Below are 19,104 nucleotides of genomic sequence, written 5' to 3'. Positions count from 1 at the left end.
GCAGCAGGACCCAAGCCCACCACCTGCAGACCCCAGGGTGGGCAGCGGGGTCAGGGACGGTGAGATGGGGGTCAGCATCGCAGGCAGAGCCGACAGGGTCCATCAGGGCCTTGAGGGCCCAGAACGCACACGTTGGTGTTGACTCCACCTCAGTGCAGCGCCGGGACAGCAGCGTCCTGTAGCTCAGCAATTGCCAGTGTGCCTGGCGGGGAGGGGACACTGCAGCCGAACAGAGTCCACAGAGTGAGCCGGGTCTCAGAGGTGCCGGCCCTGCACCCCCTCACACCCCGCTTGCCTGGGGGACCAACCTGGTGGTCTTGGGGCTGGTGCGTGAGCTCTCTCTCTGGGCCGCTGCACCTCTCGCCACAGTGTGGTGGTCTTTATTTCCTGAGTGACTACTGGTATCAAGATATTCTCATGGTCCTACTGGCTTTTTGTGCATTTTCTTTGGAGATATGTGTAGCATGGTCTTTGCCCATTTAACTGGGTTGTTTTATTGTTGTTGAGTTGTAGGGATTCTTTATATATTCTGGATCTTTTTTTTTTTATAATTTATTTTGCCTGGTTAGGATGAGGTTTTGTTTATTTATTCATCTTTTTTTTCAGTTGATGATGGATCTTTCTTTATTCATTTACTTATATGCGGTGCTGAGGATAGAACCCAGTGCCTCACACATGCTAGGCAGGCGCTCTACCACTGAGCCATGATCCCAGCCCTATATTCTGGATCTTAATCCTACCTAGAACAGATAAACTATTTGAAAATATTCTCTCACACAATGCTCTGTCTTTTCACTTTCTGGATACTGTCCTTGGAGGTATCAAAACTTATAATTTCAATAAAGCTCAATTTATCTATTTTTTCTTCCACTGTCTGCACTTTTAGTATCATATCTAAAACATTGTGGCAAATCCGGGTGGTGAGACTCTTCCCGTCTCTTATCCTTGGGGAGTTGTATAGCTGTAGCTCTCACATTTAGGTCCTGGGGTGGGGTTTTAATGACTGGAGGCACAACCTTCTGCCCCAGGCAGCCCTCTGCCCCTTCCTTCTCTGTGGTCTTCAGAGACCGGGCGGCGGGGCAGGCGGGAGCCTGAGCCTTCTCAGAAGTCCTGCCCCAGGACCGTCCCCAGGGCCCACAATGGCAGCATTAGCCCTTCAGACAGGTCAATGTGGGGTGGGAAGGGCAAGTCCTCTCTCCCACCCCAGGAAACCTCTCGGGACCTGCGTCAGGCCAGAGCCCCAAACACAGCCCCCGTGCCCAGCGGGCCTGTCCTCTGGGAACACCATAATACACCACTCCTGACCCCAAGCCTTTGGAGAGGGAAGTGACCTTGGGAGTCCCGTGAAATGCCCTATGCTTCTCACGTGGAGGCACGAGCCCCACCCTGGCCCTCCAACAGCCTCTCCTCCTCAGTCAACAGCTGGGAATGAGGCCGTGCCACCCAGCCTGCTCTGTGCAGGGACCAAGAGGCTGACGTGTCTTCTGAGCACGGTTCACCTTGGGGGCGACTCTTGGGAAGAGGGAGGAGGCCCAAGGGAGTGCAGCGGCCTCTCTCTCAGCCGCACAGCCTCCAGGACTGCCCGTCCAGCCATAATCACTCTGGAATCTGACTAGCTTCCTGTCGCCGGCTCTGCTGGCCTAGTCACTCTGTGCCCTGGAGAGTTGCCTGGACTTCTGAGCCGACTGCTCACCGTGGGGCCGCAGCAATTGTTCATGAGGAGTGGCTCCCAAAGGCCGCCAAGCTCAGCTGACCTGGTCATGGCCTCTGAGGGCTCTGTCCAAATGTATCTCCTGCAGGTGCCTTGAGTTGTTCCACACATAGCCCTGTTCTGGATCCAGGTGTGGGCACCAGCTCAGCACAGCCAGGAGGCCACCTGGTGCCAGGGCTGACCTCCCTGGCCATCAGCATGTCTGTGCCAGCCCCAGTCATCTTCACATGCCCAACACAAGCCACTGTGTCCCTGTGTCCCCACAGAGTCCCAGCACTATCAGAACCATGGGTCAGCCTGTCTGCGGAGGTTCTTTCTCTGAGCAGAGCCCCTCGGGCAGCCTGCGGGTGGTCAGCCACAGGCAGGAGGGGAGGTCCCGAGTGAGGTGTGCGGTCGGCACCCGCGGTGACTTTCCATGCAGCACAGTGACGGGAGGACGACAGAGTCACAGGCTACTCCACTTTGAGCAGCTGCAGTTCACTGACCACTTGTGGGTCACCCAGAACCACACTGGCAACCAGAGTCCTCTACTCCACTCCCCCCACAGAGGGTCTGACCCCCATGTCCACAGGGCTCCCAGGACTTCAGGAGTGCTGGAGGCACCTTGGGTGCCAGGGCAAGCTGCCCAGGGAGGTGCCCAGGCCATGTGTGGGTCTGCTAGTGTCTGAACCTGGAGCGCTGCTGGCCCAGAGGCACCGGGGCTAGAGGGACCAGCCAGGACTCCCAGAGACAGTCCCAGGAACCTTGGCCCCGATGCCCAGTGGGGCATATCTGGCCAGATGCCCCACCTGCCCTTCACGGAGCACCTGACTGTGGCCTTTCAGGGTGAGGTGGGCAGGAGCTCTGGGGAACACCAGGAGGAATCCAGGCATTCCCTGGGTTCTGCCTAAATCTGGGGTCTAAGGAAGCGGCCTGGCCTGCCGGCCCTCCTCGGCAGCAGGGGACAGACATCCTGACCCTCACCACCTGGTCCTGCCTGGCCTGGCCTGCCGGCCCTCTCCCACCCTGAGGGGTTGGCTCCAAGAACTCAGATCTCTAGCCAGGGATGCCACTCCCAGAGTCCCATGCACAGGCTGGCCGCTCTCTCAAAAGAGATGGCCACTGCTGATGCAGGGCCTGCTTCCAGGGGCTGCCCACTCCCAGGAGGGCTCCTGCCAGCAGCAGCCTGGCTCAGGGAGGCCCCAGCTTGATGCGAGGAGCCCCTGACGGGAGTGAATGCAGGTGGGATGCCGGCCCACTGCCCACATGGCCGGGCCCAATCCTGCGGCCCAGGCTGGCGCCAGGGTGGTCTGCCAGGACACCGCAGGGGGCAGCAGGGCCACACCTTCCTCCTGTGCTCCCCCCTGAGGCGCTGCCCTGCCCTGGCATCAGACCTTCTGCCCCACCCCGGCAGGGGCCCACTCCCTGGCAGCCCCTCACGACGTGGGTGAGCAGAGAGGAAAGTGACTTCCCCCACCAGGGTCAGGGTTGTGCAGGGGACAGGTCACCCTGGAAGGGCTCAGGGGGTGGGGGGGGCTCCGCAGGGGCTCGTCCAGGCACAGGGCTGGGAAGACAGGGCCCGCCCTGCTGCGTGGGCGGCTTCCCCCCCTCAGGCCTCAGCCCACCACGGAGATGGCCCCGGCACTGCGGGTCAGCGGCCTGCCACACGTCCTGCACAGATGACGGGACATGGTCTGGGAGCTAGCTGCCCTTGGGAGTGCGGCCTGCACGGCCTCCTCCTGGAGTGACCGGGAGGTCTGGGCAGAGGCCAGCCCTCCTGGTGTGTGGCTTAGGAGGAGAGCTTCACGCCAGGTCTCCAGGAGACACTTCCACCAACAGCTTCCCTGATCCCCACGACAACAACGAGTCCCGCTCCTGTTTCCAGGGAAACCCAGCCCTCAGCGTCCTGCTGCCACGGCAACACCCATGGCTCGGTTGCTCTGTGGTCTCACCAAGGCCGGGCAGCGGGCTCCCGGCTCAGAGAGCTCAGCACCGCGGGGCGCTGCAGGGCTGTGGGGCCGGGTGCTGTGGGGCCGGCCCCCGCCTTTCTCTGAGGTCCTGCAGTCTGGACAGCCATGAGTTCCTCCTCCAGCGAGCCTGGCCGTGGGGACCCCGCTGAGCAGTCCCCACTGGGGCTGGACACGGTGATCCAGGTCAGTGAGAGCAGGTCCCCACTGGGTGGGACCCTGAACAGACGGGGGCAGCTGTGCCTCCCTGACTCCCGGGGACACTTTCCACAAGCTCATGGGCTCAGCTCGAACGTGAGCACACACGCAGAAATGCGCAGGGCGCGCTCTCTCCCTCTCCCTCTCCCTCTCTCTCTCTCTCTCTCTCTCTCACACACACACACACACACACACACACACACATGGACCAGGGACATGCTGGGTACACTCAGAGGAGGAGACGGCCCAGCGGCCAGCCCTCCCTGCTCCTGGCTGCAGGAGCTCGGTCAGCCCCTGAGCCTCGGGCCTGCAGTCTGCACGCTGCAGCGGGAGGACAGAGGCCCTGCTGACCTTCTGGGCAGTCTGCTTCACTGTGGCCAAGGGCAGGGGCCAGGCAGCTTTCCTTGGAGGGTGTTGCCGTCTTTCTCAGGGGGTCCCCAGTATCTAATCTGCAACCTCCAGGAGCTCTGTTTCTGTTGGTCTTCAAGGCAGGAATCACTCCCCATGTCCCTCTCCTCTCCACTCCTGCCCGCTTCTGCACCCCTCCCCCAGCCTCACACACCCAGCCTCCACGATGCTGCCTCCACCTGGTTCTGGTGACTAAGGCCAGCAGTCCCTGGCCCTTGGGGCTCCAGTGCCCCTGAGATGGACCAGCTGACTCAGAGTCCTCCGACCCTGAGAGCCACCCTGCAGGGGGTGACATGCCCTCAATAAGCAACATAAGTCCCCTGCAAAGATAATCGCACACAGGTGGTGCCAGGTGGCTAATGACATGGTGGCGTCATGGTGCCCACAAACACTCACACAGAGGAGCCCACACAGGGACAGAACACAGCCCTGCAGAATGTCTGAGTCAGGTGACACAGAGAACTAGAAGAGTGCCCTGGGTGGGACTTGCAACTGGAGGCCACGCTGTCCAGCTCCATGGGGCCCCAGGGGGGAGGCCACGCTGTCTAGCTCCATGGGGCCCCGGGGGGGAGGCCACGCTGTCTAGCTCCATGGGGCCCCGGGGCGGGGAGGCCACGCTGTCCAGCTCCATGGGAACCCAGGGGCGAGGCCATGCTGTCCAGCTCCATGGAGCCTCGGGGTAATGAGGATGAAGAGAGGTGGCCAGCCAGGACAGTCCTTCAGCTCCTGTGTGGGCTTCACTGCCCCTCTGGGAGCTGGGGAAACTGAGGCTGGAGGCTTGCCATGGCCAATGGCTTGAGGGAGAAATCCAGGTCGATGCCCGATGACCTGGGTCCTAGTCCTTGGCAATGGGGCAGGGGGTGCCTCTGTCTGCCCACTGTGCCTGGCAGCAGCCATCTGGAGCCAGACAGAGCCTGGTGGCGTCTGCTCTGCCCGCCGCCCCGCCGGCACCTGGCGCTCACACTGCGGAGATTGAGATCTGGAAGCAATTACCCAGGTGAGCAGGCAGCAGGTGGGCGCCACCAGATGCCCAGATAGGCCCAGGCAGACGGGTCGGCAGGGCCACAGGCCCTCAGTCCTGCAGCTGCCCGGGGAAGGGCTCCTCCCAGGGAAGAACTGGACTCCTGAGAGGCACCCCTTTTCACTTCTGCTCAGTCACTTATTGGTCCCTTTATACTACTTGTGCCTTCAATTTTATTACGTGGTTATTCTTCCTTTTAATTCCTTGTGTTTGGTGCTCATCTAAGTCTTGAGGTGTGTGCTTGGCGGTGGGCCTGCAGTCTTGTTTTCCTTTGTCATGCTGTCAGTGAAGACATTCGTATGGTGTGACACTGGCCGCTTAACCACTGTTCAGCGAGTCTGTGGCACTCAGGGTCCTCATGCGACTAAGTGACCCCACACGACCCACCCCAGCACGTTCCTCTCCCCTCCTGGCCCGTGGCCACCACCCCACCTCCAGGGCTGACTGCTCTTGGCTCGTGTGAGTGGGCGTCCATGCTCTCGTCTCTCTGACTGGCCTGTCCACTGAGCGGTGTCCTGTGCTGCACCCTCAGCCTTGGTCAGAATCTCCTTTTTGAGGTGAATCACACTCCACCGTGTAGGTGGGCCACACTCTGTGCACTGTCCTTCCGTCAGTGGGTCCTGGGCTGCACCCGCCTGCTGGTGACTTGAACAGAGACCCCGTCCACAGGGTATGCACAGCTATCAGCCTCTGGTTTTGTCTGGGGATTCACACCTGAAGGGACATTGCTGGGTCACATGGTGACTGGGTGCACTGGTGAGGGGCCACCACTCTGCTTGGTTGCAGCTCCAAGGGTCACCTGCTGTGCGTGTGTCCTCTGAGTGAGGCTCACTGTGGGAACTGGCTTTGCCCACACCACCCCTGACGCCAAATGTGTGGATTCTGACCTCCAGCTCTGCCTACCCCCGGGAGTCCTCCGAGTCAGCTCGTCACCCTACCCAGTGCTGGCACTGCCCCACAGGCAAGGACACAACCCCACACGACTGTCCCTCTTCAAATGCCACTCCCAAGACTAGCTGCCCTCTGACCTCCAACTGGCCACACTCCGCCCTGAGTCTAGTAGCTCGCCTGCTCAGCTCCCAGAACCCAGGATGCTTCACTCACTCCCGTATGAGTTAGTTAAGGGACAGTCTCAGGCCCTGGAGCAGAGGCCCAGGGCCAGGTGTCTGGGAGGGGAGCCAGCTTGCCCCTAGGGGCACTCTCAGGCCCAGAGGCCCTCCCACCTACTTGCTAGTGTTCTCAGGAGTTCCACGGATTAGCTCACTGGCCCCTGGTGACCGGCTCAGGCGCAGCTCCCCAGAGGCCTGGGTGCTTGGGCTGAATGCTCCACCACCCTAGTCCTGCCCTGGTCATTCTGCCAACCAGCCCCACTCTGGGGGTCTCTACCCCCCACACACACACTTATTAGCATACAGAAGACTATCACTCAGCTCAGGAGACCCCAAGGGCAATTGTCCTGAGGCAGGTGTCCTGGTCCACCAGGATGGGAGCTGTGAATGGTCAAGAGAGGCCCGGCCAGGGGCCAGCCTCCAAGCCCCTGCACTCACAGTGCCCCAGGGAAGGGCCTGCCGCCCATCTCTAGGTCTCCTGGACACAGTGGTGGTGGGCTCAGCAGGCCAGCCACAACCTTCCCCTCGGGACCTTGCCCTGTGCCCCACAGTCCTCCATGAACACCCACGGCCTTCGAAGTTGCTCCAGCTCTCTCCCCTGTCAGGCCACCGCTCTCTCTGCTCCCTCCTCCCCAGGAGTCCCCGGTGCTTCCACTGCCGTGGACTAGGCCCTCTGGCTGTGGGACTCTCACCGACCTGCCCCTCCTGAGCCCGTGTGTCAGGGGCCCAGGAGAAGCAAGCCGCAGCCTGGCCCTCCTGCACATTCCTGGCCAGGAGGCATTTTGCAGTTAGTGACTCATACCTTCGGCCTTCCAGCTGGGCTGTCAGTCATTTGGGCCTTGAATGAGTCTGGGCCTGTTGGCATGCCCAGCACTGAGCAGGCGCACTGCCCCCTCCACCTGCCACACCTGCTTCAAGCCCAGCCCCCAGGCTTTAGGAGGCCCCTGGGTTTGCTGTGAGAGGAGGGAGGACTCCCCAGGAAGCCCGCTCCTGCCTGAGCAGGGTTGGGAGAGGCAGAGCCCAGCCTCACCACCCAGGACACCTCTTTTCTAAGAAAGCAGAGTGCCTCCTGCCTGGGCACGCTGCAGAGGGCCACCCTGGGCCAGGACGGCAGCAGGTCTCCAGCAGGCTCCTGGTGGGTCAGAGCCACCGGGCCTCCCCGGGGCCATAGACACAACTGCCGTGCACAGGGCAGGAGAGCAGCAGTCCAGCTGTCTGTCCACGCACCACCATGGGCATGTGGGAGCCTAGGAATGGAGTCCCAGCCTTACCAGCACTTCTGAGCAGGTGACCTCAAGCAAGTCCTGACCTCACTGGCTTCCTTTCCCCACCCAGGAGGACGAGCCTTTGGCTCAGGTCGAGATCGGGGGTGTGAAAATGTCTGCCGGTGGGAAATATTAAAACCTGGACTCACCTCCCTGCCCCATGCATGGTCACCAGTGTCATTGTCCTCAGGCAGCTGCAGCCCCGAGCCCAGTCTGGACTCCCAGGGGCCCCAGGGGCAGCCCCCCCCGCAGTGCCCCAAGCAGCCACACAGGGGCGCTGTTGGAGCTTGGTGGCCCAGCAGCAGTTCCACCCCTTCGGGCGGAGGGGCCAGGGACAGCCCCCCGCGCTCCACCCTCTGCTCTGCCATCCCAGTCCTGCTCCTGCAGCTGGAGGGTGGGGCCAGAGTTGGTGACCTGGTTGTGTTGGGGCTGCCCACTGGACAGCCCTTTTCCCTCAGTGGTCTTTACAGGGTTCAGTGCCTGGCTCGCTGTTGCTGGCCGCCCAGGGGTGTCCACCACCCCAGGGGTGTCCCTCCTTCAGAGCCCAGGCCGGGGTTCTCAGCACAAGCTGTCCGCCTGCCCCTGCCCTGAGCAGGCGGTGGAGGGCTCACTGTATGCTTGACAGGTTCTGCTGTACCGGGGCCTCTACGGGGGCTTCCTCTTTCCTGTGTGCCCTGCACTCTGCCACATGAAGACCCTTGTGGGTCCTCAGAGGAGCAGCCCTGTGCTTCTGGGACTGACAGCTGCCCAGAGGGGCCGTCCCGTGGGTGGTAGGGCTTCGTGTGCACTGCCTTTGCAGAGCCCTAGGCTCCACTGGGGAGCAGCGGCCAGCCCAGCTCTCTCTGCCTCAAATCACCTGCACCTCCAATCGCTACCCACCCCCCCAGGGTCCAGGTTCTCTCCCCAGCACACCTGGGATGAAAGGTGCTGGGCCCACCTGCGGGACAGCCTGTGCACACCAACCCCGCTGAGCCCCACCCCTGGGGAGCGACTGGGCTCTGCCCCAGTGAGGTGCACTGGGGGCTGTGACCCTGACCCACCCAGACCTGCCTGAGGAGCCCACCCTGCCACTGGGCAGGAGCACACTGGATTGGCTTCCTCCTGCCCCACCCAGCTCTTGACTCAGGCAGCTGCCCCAGCAGGAAGGGACAGGGACGTGGCAGGGTGTGGAGAGCTGAGGGGGCCGGTGCCCCTCGGGGTCTGGGCTTGTAGAGACCCTGCCCTTTCCCTACCAGTGGATTTTCTGGGCTTTGCGTCTGAATTCCCTGCTGGGGCTCTGGCCCCCTCCCCTGACAGCCTGGAAGGACCATCTGGAAAAGTCAGGCCTGGGGTGCAGGGGTGGGGTGGGGTGGGGAGAGCGTGTGCCCCCCAGACCAGGCCAAGTGCACCCCCCTGCAGGGGAAGAACGTCTGCAGGGCGAGTCCTTGTGCATGGAACGTGGCCAGCAGGGGGGTCAGCCTCCTCCCTTGGCCCCTCCGGGGGGCTCCAGGCCCATTCTGGCCAGTCTCTCCATTGACAGCATGGAGCAGCACAGGCCACCTCTGCACCCCCCTTTCAGGGATCTCCAGCCAAGACCCAGGACAGGGGAGGGGATTGGGGGAAGAGGCCTCCGCCCGCCCCGGAGCCCAAGCCCACCCCCAGCCCCAGGCCAGTGCAGCAGTGCAGAGGGGGCCTGGGGCCGCAGGAGGATTGGGGTGGGAACATCTCTTGCCTGAGATTGGAGCAGCTCCCCTTCCTCTGGGGTGGGCAGCCTATGCCTTCCTGCTGGGTCCACTGTCCACAGCAGCCCATTCTCCACAGAGCTGCAGCCCGGGGGCTTTGGGGCCCAAGAGGACCTGGATTCCCGCCCCCCAAATTTAACAGTTCCCTTAGAAGGGCCTGCAGCCCTGAGCCCCGCAGGAGGAGAAGATAAGAGGGTCCCCTCCACACAGCCTGAGGGAGAGGGGAGACAGCCATGGCCTGCTGGCTGTCCCCACTGGGTCTCACACAGACCCCTCAGGGCCAGGATTCTGTTGTAGGGCCGTTGGTGGGTCTGTGGCCTCTCTGGGGTCCTCAGTGCCGGTTAAGCCCCCGAGGGCGCTAGATGCAAGATGAACATGACCCGGTTCAACTGTGATCAGGGGAAATCAGGACTCCTGGGAAAGGGAAGCCCTGTCCTGGAGTGCTCTCTGACTCCCGAATCGCCCCTCGGGCCAGGAGGGGCTGGGGGGTTGGGGCCGCGATCCACCGGGGGCTGCAGGTCGCAGGTGAGTCGCGGAGGAGCCTAGGGGTGGGGTGCAGACCAAAGCTGGTGGGCGCAGCCCCGCGACCTGCCAGAGCGCCCACCAGCTTCGGACTGCCGTCTGCGTGGGGGGCAGCTGGGGACCCTCAGGGCCTCCCCGCCTATGCCCTCCCGCCGTATCTGGGCCGCGGCCTGGCAGGCACCCGGCCACAGCTGGAACCCATTACGCCCCCAGCGCCTCCCGGGATGGCTCTGCTAATAAGCGACCCTCTGTAAACGCTAGGAATGAGTCAAGTCTGAGCTGTGCTGCGCTTTCCCGTTAGCGGGTGGCGCCGCCGATGCCCAGGGGACCCAGGGCGGGCGGGCGCGCGAGGGAGGTGGAGCCAGCTGGACGATGAGCCTGGGTCTGTGGTGCTGTGCGCGGGGCCTGTTTCCCCTGCACAAAGTCGGAGGCCAGGGTCCAATGGCTGAGCCCCGTCCACCCCGTTTTCCTCTTAGGAGGACAAGAGAGGGCTTGGAGCCTAGACACCGGGGGCCTTGCTCGGCCCAGGAGAGGTGGCAGGCTCCACTGGCCCTTGGCCCATCCTGGAGCCTGGCTGGGGCTTCCTCTGGGAGAATGTGCAGGGGCCATGCCCAAGACCTCCCAGGGACTGAGACCCTAATCCCTGGGGAAAAGGAAGGATGGGGTACAGCTGAAGGGCCGGTCAACCAGACCCTGGGCTCACAGCCACTTGGCATTTGCCAGGTAACTGCCCTTCACAGGGCTGCTGGGGATCAGGATGGGGCCTACCCAGGAGCCATGCAGAGCCTGGGTTTGGGGTGACTGCTAGCAGTCTGTGGTCAGTCCAGGAGAGAGGCCAGTGTGTTCAGGGGTCCAGAGGGAGGGGCAGTATCTGAGGCAGAAGCATCCCACTCTTGCTTCCAGAGTTGGGCACAGTGGGAGGACCCCTCTGGCCCTGCTGGGCTTCGATCCCCCTCTGTCTGACCCAAGAAACTGGGTTTCTCTGCTGTGGCCCAGAAACAAAGGCCCCGGCCTCCTAGCACCCCAGAGAGGACAGCTGTGACCCTTCAGCGGTGTCAGATGAGCTGGCTCAGAGGTGGCACAGGCCTGTGGGTGAGCTGTGCTGCCCTCGGCCAGTACTGGGTCCCTTCTCTCCATTCTGTGTTGCAGCTGGTGACTTGGGTGAGCTGCTCAGCCTCTCCCACCCCCCTGGGCACTTTGATCTCTTAGGTGATCGTTGAGGACTCCTACGGGGTGCCTGGCAGGTGCCCATATTTAGCACCACAGGTGTCTCTGGGGTGTCTTTCAGAGGTTGGAGGACACCATCCTCAGCCCCAGGGCCAGCAGGGAAGATCGGGTACTCACTGTGCGAGGGGAGGGCCGGCAGGCTTCGCCCACCCCCTTGCCTGCCCGCATCCGTGAGATCGTGGCCAGCAGCCTGCGTGAGGAGCCACCCCAAGGTGAGGGAGTGGGCCCTGATCTGGGCTCAGGGCTACCCCACCCAGAGCTGCCCGGCGGCCTGCAGCCCTCTTCAGGGGAGCACCACCGGAGGGTGGGGACAAGGCAGGTGCTTGTGACACACCTGTGACCATCAGCCTCGAGATCACTCCGTCTCCGTCTTTCCCTGGCCCAGCAGCCCCTCCCTGCTGCTTCCTGTCACGCTGCAGCGGAGCACTGCGCCTGAGGCTCAGTCCCTGCACAAGGCCACTTGAAACTCCCTCGGGACATGGGTCCCAGCAGCCCCTTTGAATGCTGAAGCTCTGCCTGGCTTTCTGAGGGACCCCAGCACCCACCATGCATGCGGCAGGGACAGAGGACACCACTCATATTTAGAAGAGCAACTTCAGACTCTGGGTCGAGGTCCTGCCACCCTGTGGCCAGCAGCCCGTCTCTGGGCACCCAGCATCTGGGCTGCTCCACACCCCTGCTGGCCTCAGCCTGACCGTGGGTCTGGGTGCTCTAGAGATGTGGACAAGAGGCAGGGAGGCGAGGAGGCAGGTGTCTGTCAAAAGGAAAGGAAGTGGACCGGGACCAACCCCCTCCCAGAAGGCCCAGGCAGGCCCCACAGTGGGAGACAAGGGAGGGTGCGGGCCTGGCCACCCAGCTGACCAGGTGCTGTGCCCACAGGGGTGCTGGAGCCACCTGCCCCTCTGGTCCACCTGCATGAGGAAACGGAGCTGCTGCAGGAGGAGCTGGCCCGGCTGGAGGACCTGCTGGCCCAGTCAAGCGCCGAGCAGGCCGAGCTGGCCGGCAGGTACCAGGCTGTCAGCCACCGGGTGAGTGCCACTGGTGCTTGGCCGCCGGCCATGCAGGTGGCGCTGTGGTTCCCTACCTGGGGAGCCATCAGTGAGTCTCAGGACCACAGCACATCCGGGCCCTGGGCAGTGGACGGGGACACCGAGGCTGGAAAAGTGAGACGGTGCTGGGCCAGGCGGTGTCTTGCTAGGCAGCACCCACGGCAGCCGCTTCCGAAGCAGAGCCGAGCGTGGGGTGGTGCAGGGCCTTCCTGAGCTCTGTGTGGCAGGACAGAGGGGGTGGCCGCTCACCAGGGCCATGAGGGCCTAGGCACCCGGAGGACTCCCCAGGGTAGATGGCAGCACCTGTTCCCATGTGGCCCCCACCGTGGGAGCTCCTCTGGGCAGGGTGCCGAGGGCCGTCCTGGTCGTGCCTGGGAGCGCACACGCCCACCCAGCCTGCCCTTCCCTCCAGCCCCCTGCACCCTTGGCAGGCCTGGGTGGGTGGGGAGGGGAATCTTCTTCCTAGCTCTGGGCGGGAGATGTGGGAACAGGCCCAGGGAATTGAAGCCACAGAAGTCCTGCCACAGATCAGTAAACCGTGAGTCAGAGCGCGGCGTGGATCACTAGGGGTAGATACCTCCAGGCTGGGCCCCCAGGGACCCTGCCTTCCTCCTGCCCTCATCCCAGGCCTTCCCCCAGCCACGGCTGGGCCCTGGGTCCAGGTCACCAGTAGTGATGGTGTGGCCCTGGGCGTGATTCCTGACAGCCATGGGTGACGGCCTGAATGTCCCTCAGATCACCCAGAGTGCTGCTCTGGGCTGGCCGCCTGGGGACCTGGGGCCTGGTCAGGTGTGTGTGTTCCTGGCCTCTCCGGACAGGGCCTGGGGTGGAAGACAGTGCTGGGACGTGCCCTAGGCTGGAGGAGTCCTGGCTTGTGCCCTCTGGGTAGGGGGGCAGGGTTCGTGGCCCAGAGCTGCCCTCAAACCCTCCACTGTGCCCCTGAGCCCTGAGTCCCTGGTGTACCCATCTGAAGTGAGCTGGAGTGAGAGTGGTCAGGGCCCCTCTGGGCCTACCAGGCCAGGGCTATTTCTAGGGCAGTGAGGGGTCAGCTCAGCCAGGGTCTCCTTTCCTCCCTCCTCTGCTGGCCACAGGTGCTAGGCACAGGGATGGGGTGTGGACAGCCGCCATCGGGCCCAGACCCCACCCCAACCCCATCACGGACACCAGCTCCTGCTGGGAGGCCCTCTTTCTTGCCCCTGCCCAGAGTGGGCTTTCCGAGATGCCCTGCCCCTGCCCAGCAGGGTGAGAACCACCGGCCAGGTCTGCCACTCCTGTCCAGATGCAGGCCCGCCTGGAGGCCACCCAGGCTCGGCTGCGGAGGTCAGAGCTGGAGCACAGTGTGGACCTGGAGGAGGCTCTTGGCCGTCTGGAGGCCGCAGAACAGAGGTGAGACCACAGCAGGCTGCCAGAGCTGGACCCTGCCCCCCGACAGCGGACCTGCCTCCCCGTGGCTCCTGCAGGCAGCTGTGTGTCAGCCCGGCCTGTGAGAGGTGGTGGAGGCTGGGGTAGGGGAGGCAGGGCAGGGCTGGTCCCTCGCCCTCTCCCCACATCCTGCGGCCAGGGCCAAGCAGAAAGCAGGACAGGGTCAGCCCACCCTGCTGTGCACCTCTCAGGGGCTCTGGTGGTGCAGGCCCCCTCTGCCCAGCCCCTGAGGGTGGCCACACATTGGCCCGGCCAACCTGGGGACGCCCCTCTCTGGCTCTCCCTAGGGTTCACCTCTGATCACAGAGCTCGCGTTCAGCTCTTGTTCACCCTAACCCGAACCTGGTACCCCAGAGCAAAGGCAGAGCCCCAGCTTTAACCAGGACCCCAGCACGAACCCCGCCCCAGCACGAACCCCGCCCCAGCACTAACCCCGCCCCAGCACTAACCCCGCCCCAGCACTAACCCAGCACTAACCCCGCCCCAGCACTAACCCCGCCCCAGCACTAACCCAGCACTAACCCCGCCCCAGCACTAACCCCGCCCCAGCACGAACCCCGCCCCAGCACTAACCCAGCACTAACCCAGCACCCCACCAGGAACCTCAGCCCCCCATTCATGGCCCCACCCAGGCTGTAACAGCACTCCGGCTGGAGCTGCAGCACCCCAGGTCCCCAGCCCTGTGACAGGGTCTTGGGACAGAGTGGCTCTCAGCAGGGCCCCAACAGCCCAGACCTGGGAGGCTTAACATTTCCAGAACACTTCTTGAAGGTGTAGGTGGCTCTCCCCCTGGGAATTCGGAGAAGTGCTTAGAAGCACTTTGAAAACCAGCCTCGGGGAGGAGGCCAGGGCCCGAGGCTCGTGGTCTTGCAGCAGGTCTGGGGGGTCTGGCTCTCAGAGGCGCCAGCCTCCCCAGCAGCTGGGGGTCCCTGACTGCTGCGCGTGCAGCCCTGCTGCAGGACGGGCCCCAGGGCTGTGCCCCCTGACTCCCTCTCTGGCCTGCCTGCCCAGGGGCTCCTTCCCCATTCTCCACAAGTGACCCCTGCAGAGCCCAGGGGCCTCCCAGACTGAGAGCCAGAGGCACGGGCCAGAGCTGGGGACAGGACAAGGCCTGGGCTAGGAGAGCCCCTTCACGCTGGCCTCTGAGAGGGCCATGGCGGGTGGTCAGCGTGGCATGAGGTAAAGCCGGGCTCAGGGGCTTCGGGGCCCCCTGGAGCCTTGGCCGGGGACTTGGGCTGAGCCCTCTCTGAGGAGGCCCCAGCCACAGCCCTGGGCCCCGTCTTGCAGGAGCTGCAGCCTCTCTCAGGTGAACGCACTCCTGCGGGGACAGCTGGAGCACATGAAGGAGGCCAACAGCCAGCTGGCCCGGGAGCTGGCCAACACCACCGGCGGCATGTTCCGCCTGCAGCGTGAGCTGGAGCGCAGGGAGGTGCGGCTGGGCACCAGAGGGGTCCTACCTGGGTGGACACACCAGAGGTGTCCACCACTGTGGATGCTGCCGGTGGGCGGGTCACGGACCAGGGAGGGTACAGCGACTTCACATGGTCCCTCCTGGGCCAAGGGCTCATCCTGGGCTTGGTCACAGCAGTCAGTGGAGTGGGGACACCCCAGCCCCTCTCCTTTTGAGGGAAGACCCAGCCCCTGAGGACCGAGGAGCTGTGCAAGTCTGGCTGCAGGGCAGAGCCCCTGGAAGGGGCCTGGCTGGGCCCCGCGGCTCCCTGCAACTGCCCGTCCACAGCATTTAGCTGCGGGATGACCCCTCACTGGCCTGGACCCAGGTGTGCAGCCTTGGCCAGTGGGCTCTCTGCAGCTGAGAAGGCCCTGAGGGGCTGAAGGTGCCCACGGCCCTCCAGTGAGAGGGTCTGAATGCAGAGCCCATGGCCCCTGCACACCGTCAGCAAGGTCTCTCCCTGAAGCCACCTGAAGAAATGCTCTCTCCAGGTGGAGACGGAAGCAGGGGGTGGCTGCCCGGTGTCTGGGCCTCAGGCAGAAAGACCAGCTGTGGGCGTAAAGCCAGCAGGGAGGGCTGGACTCGGCCACGCAGGCCCCCAGAGCTGTTGCTCCTGTCCACAGCAGCCATGGACCCTCTGCCACCACCCCCACCTGGAAGGAGGGTGTCAGATGAGCGCCTGAGGTGGGAGGGTGCCCTGTCTCGTAGGGTGTCCCCAGGAGCTGCGTCTGCCACCACAGGGATCTCTAACAGCAGGACTAACACAGCACTGCTGAGACCTATCACCCGTCACCCGGTCCTGGGGTGCAGCGGGTGGTCCCACGGCACCCACAGACAGTTTCCTCCTGTGAGCGGGATGCCTTGGAGGGGGTCCCGAGGTCACTCTGGCCTTTGCTCCTGGGGAGGGGTCTTGGAGAGTTCTTCCTGCCCTGGGAAGGTGCCTCCTCCGCCTCTGCCCTGCCGGAGGGGGTGGACCCTCCCCCTGGAGCTCCTGGGGGCTCGGCCTGGCCTGGCCGTGTGCAGCTGCCCCGAGGGTCTCTGTGGACTCCTGGGCCTTCGCTGTGTCGGGAGGGGAGTCACCACCCAGGCCCAGCCCTCTGCCCTCACCCCAGTGGAAGGCACCCTCCTGGTGGCCAGAATGGCCGGTGGCGCCTCCTGAGCCTGCGCTGTCAGGCTGCTCCTGGCACATCCGCCTGCATGAATCCCAGCACCGCAGGCTTCTCCTTAATTCCTTCCCATGCATCCCGGTGGCCAACTCGTCCACCTCCTGGCTCGTTGGTGCGTGTGAGAAACAGTTATCTTGTGGTCCAGTGTCCACCATTTTCAAGACCTGAGTGACCACTTCTCCTGGGTCCACGTCTCTTTCTGTTTGGGGTGTTTTTTATCATTTATATATATGTACACACTTAGTTGTAGATGGGCCTGATATCTTTATTTATTTATTTTTATGTGGTGCTGAGGGTGGAACCCAGTGCCTCGTGCATGTGAGGCAAGTGCTCTGCCACTGAGCCACCGACAGCCACAGCCGATTTTTTATGTTTTAACTCATTTTTTAGCTGCTTATTTCCTGTGGAACTTTGTGGAACCTCTTGGGGAACTGGGGGAAGGCAATATTTTCCAGGAAGAATTCCATCTCCTTCTGATGGTGCTGGGGCCCGGCAGCTCAGGGCCACACCTGGGAAATGCTCGCTCTGGGCCTGCAGGAGCCCGGGGTGTCACCTGCACCTCCACACCTGTCTGCTTACCTCCAGTGTGCTGGACAGCAGCTTCTCCTGTGGGCACACGTGTGTGCACCTGTGGGCATGGTATGTGAGTGTGTGAGCGTGTGTGTGTGAGGGAGTGCATGTGAGTGCCTGTGTGCACATAGTGTGTGTGGGTGTGTGAGCGTGTGTGAGTGTAGGAGCATGTGTGTATGTGTGGTGTGTGTGGGTGTGTGTGAATGCATGTGTGAATGCGTGTGTGGATGTGTGTGTGTGAGTGTGTGTGTGGTGTACGTGGGTGGGTGTGAGTGGGTGTGTGAATGTCTGTGTGGATGTGTGTGTGAGTGTGCGTGTGTGGTGTACGTGTGTGTGGTGTACGTGGGTGTGTGTGGATGTGTGGGTGTGTGAATGCATGTGTGTGGTGTACGTGGGTGTGTGTGAATGCGTGTGTGGATGTGTGTGTGTGGTGTACGTGGGTGTGTGTGTGTGTGTGGTGTACGTGGGTGGGTGTGAATGCGTGTGTGGATGTGTGTGTTTGTGTGGTGTACGTGGGTGTGTGTGAGTGGGTGTGTGAATGTGTGTGTGGATGTGGGTGTGTGAATGCATGTGTGTGGTGTATGTGGGTGTGTGTGAATGCATGTGTGAATGTGTGTGTGGATGTGTGTGGATGTGGTGTACGTGGGTGTGTGTGAGTGGGTGTGTGTGGTGAACGTGGGTGTGTGTGCGAATGTGTGTGTGGTGTACGTGGGTGTGTGTGAGTGTGTGTGTGGTGTACGTGGGTGGGTGTGAGTGGGTGTGTGAATGCGTGTGTGGATGTGTGTGAGTGGGTGTGTGAATGTGTGTGTGGATGTGTGTGTGAGTGTGTGTGTGTGGTGTACGTGGGTGGGTGTGTGAATGCGTGTGTGGATGTGTGTGTGAGTGGGTGTGTGTGAGTGTGTATGTGGGTGTGTGTCAGTGTGTGTGTGGTGTACATGGGTGGGTGTGAGTGGGTGTGTAAATGCATGTGTGGATGTGTGTGTGGTGTACGTGGGTGTGTGTGAGTGGGTGTGTGTGGTGAACGTGGGTGTGTGTGCGAGTGTGTGTGTGGTGTACATGGGTGTGTGTGAGTGTGTATGTGGTGTACGTGGGTGGGTGTGAGTGGGTGTGTGAATGCGTGTGTGGATGTGTGTGTGAGTGGGTGTGTGTGAGTGTGTATGTGGGTGTGTGTCAGTGTGTGTGTGTGTGTGGTGTACGTGGGTGGGTGTGAGTGGGTGTGTGAATGCGTGTGTGGATGTGTGTGTGAGTGGGTGTGTGTGAGTGTGTATGTGGGTGTGTGTCAGTGTGTGTGGTGTACGTGGGTGGGTGTGAGTGGGTGGGTGTGAATGCGTGTGTGGATGTGTGTGCGAGTGTGTGTGTGGTGTACGTGGGTGTGTGTGAGTGGGTGTGTGTGGTGTACGTGGGTGGGTGTGAGTGTGCGTGTGGCCTGGGAGCGTGGCGTGCGTGCGTGGCTTGAGGCTGCAGCTCACCCTCTAGCCCTCCCACCCTGCTGCACTGGGGACACTAGGCAGGATGTGCCTGGGTCTGGCTCAGCCTCGGGCCCTTGGGTCAAGGAACAAGTTTCTCTGTTTGGCAAGAAATTGCCTCATTGGCTCCAGACTCCACTAGGTCCGCCTGAGGCTTCACCCTGGTTCTCCAAGAGGGACCACAAAGTTCCACGGGAAATGAGCAGCTAGAAAATTAGTTAGAAAATAGAAAATCACCCCAAACAGAAGGAGACAGAGCATCGTGATGTGGACCCAGGAGAAGCGGTCAACTCAGGTCTGCCTGATCTCACGCCTCTGCTGCTACAGAACCTTCAATAGCTCCCACTGTGGCCGGCCAGCCTGCCCAGGGAGAGGGGCTGGGTCTGCAGACTTGGGCTCCATAGAAGACGTCTCTTCCCGCCCTGGATGGTCACTCCAGAGGCGGGATGTGCCTGGCCCCGATGAGCTCCCCCCCTGTGGCCCGGCACACTGACTGAGGGTGTGTGAAGGTGGTCCTGGGCTCACCAGGGGAGGGGCTCAGAGGCAGGGTCCAGCCAGGGGTGGCGTGGCCTCCTGAGAGCTGGCTGAGGAGTGCTGGGTGGGGCCGCACCAGCAGGACAGGCCATGAGACCAGGAAAGCCCTGGGCCTGAGGACCCTGTGGGTTCCAGCGGCCATCTTGCCAGAGGCAGCAGTGTGCAGGATGCAGAGGTGGTGTGGGACTGCACTCCGCGAGGCTGGACCTCTGGGCGCACACAGCCCTGCAGTGGCCTGCTTCCCATGTCCTCCCCAACTCGTCCTGCCCAGCCCCAGCCCCAGCTGCCCACCCTGTCCCCTGCACTCTGGGGCGCTGGT

At 62.7% G+C, this 19,104-nt stretch overlaps 1 protein-coding gene across 8 annotated transcripts in view; it reads left to right on the top strand.

Moving 5' to 3' along the window:
• Nucleotides 1–3,530: 3,530 nt before the first annotated feature.
• Nucleotides 3,531–19,104, top strand: part of Crocc2 (ciliary rootlet coiled-coil, rootletin family member 2) — a 59,171-nt gene continuing 43,597 nt past the window's right edge. For 4 of the 8 annotated variants that reach the window (XR_006847798.2, XM_046426744.2, XM_046426748.2 and 1 more), the window contains exons 1-5: nucleotides 3,532–3,843; nucleotides 11,190–11,340; nucleotides 12,008–12,156; nucleotides 13,457–13,563; nucleotides 14,887–15,028. Coding sequence is in view for 6 of the 8 variants with exons in the window: in XM_046426744.2 (XP_046282700.1) it covers nucleotides 3,766–3,843; nucleotides 11,190–11,340; nucleotides 12,008–12,156; nucleotides 13,457–13,563; nucleotides 14,887–15,028 (627 nt within the window). In the remaining 2 variants the exon portion in view is untranslated. Of the gene's footprint in view, nucleotides 3,844–11,189; nucleotides 11,341–12,007; nucleotides 12,157–13,456; nucleotides 13,564–14,886; nucleotides 15,029–18,142; nucleotides 18,751–19,104 lie in introns of those variants that run through there. The other 4 variants (XM_046426745.2, XM_046426751.2, XM_046426743.2 and 1 more) reach the window with 3 other exon arrangements.

The sequence above is a fragment of the Marmota monax genome, unplaced genomic scaffold, assembly GCF_021218885.2.
Source record: "Marmota monax isolate L192 unplaced genomic scaffold, Marmota_monax_Labrador192_F-V1.1 WCK01_AAM20220418_F8-fsc00298, whole genome shotgun sequence".
Taxonomy (NCBI): domain Eukaryota; kingdom Metazoa; phylum Chordata; class Mammalia; order Rodentia; family Sciuridae; genus Marmota; species Marmota monax.
Note: the sequence above shows the minus strand (reverse complement) of the source record. Positions and strands in the feature narration are given on the sequence as shown.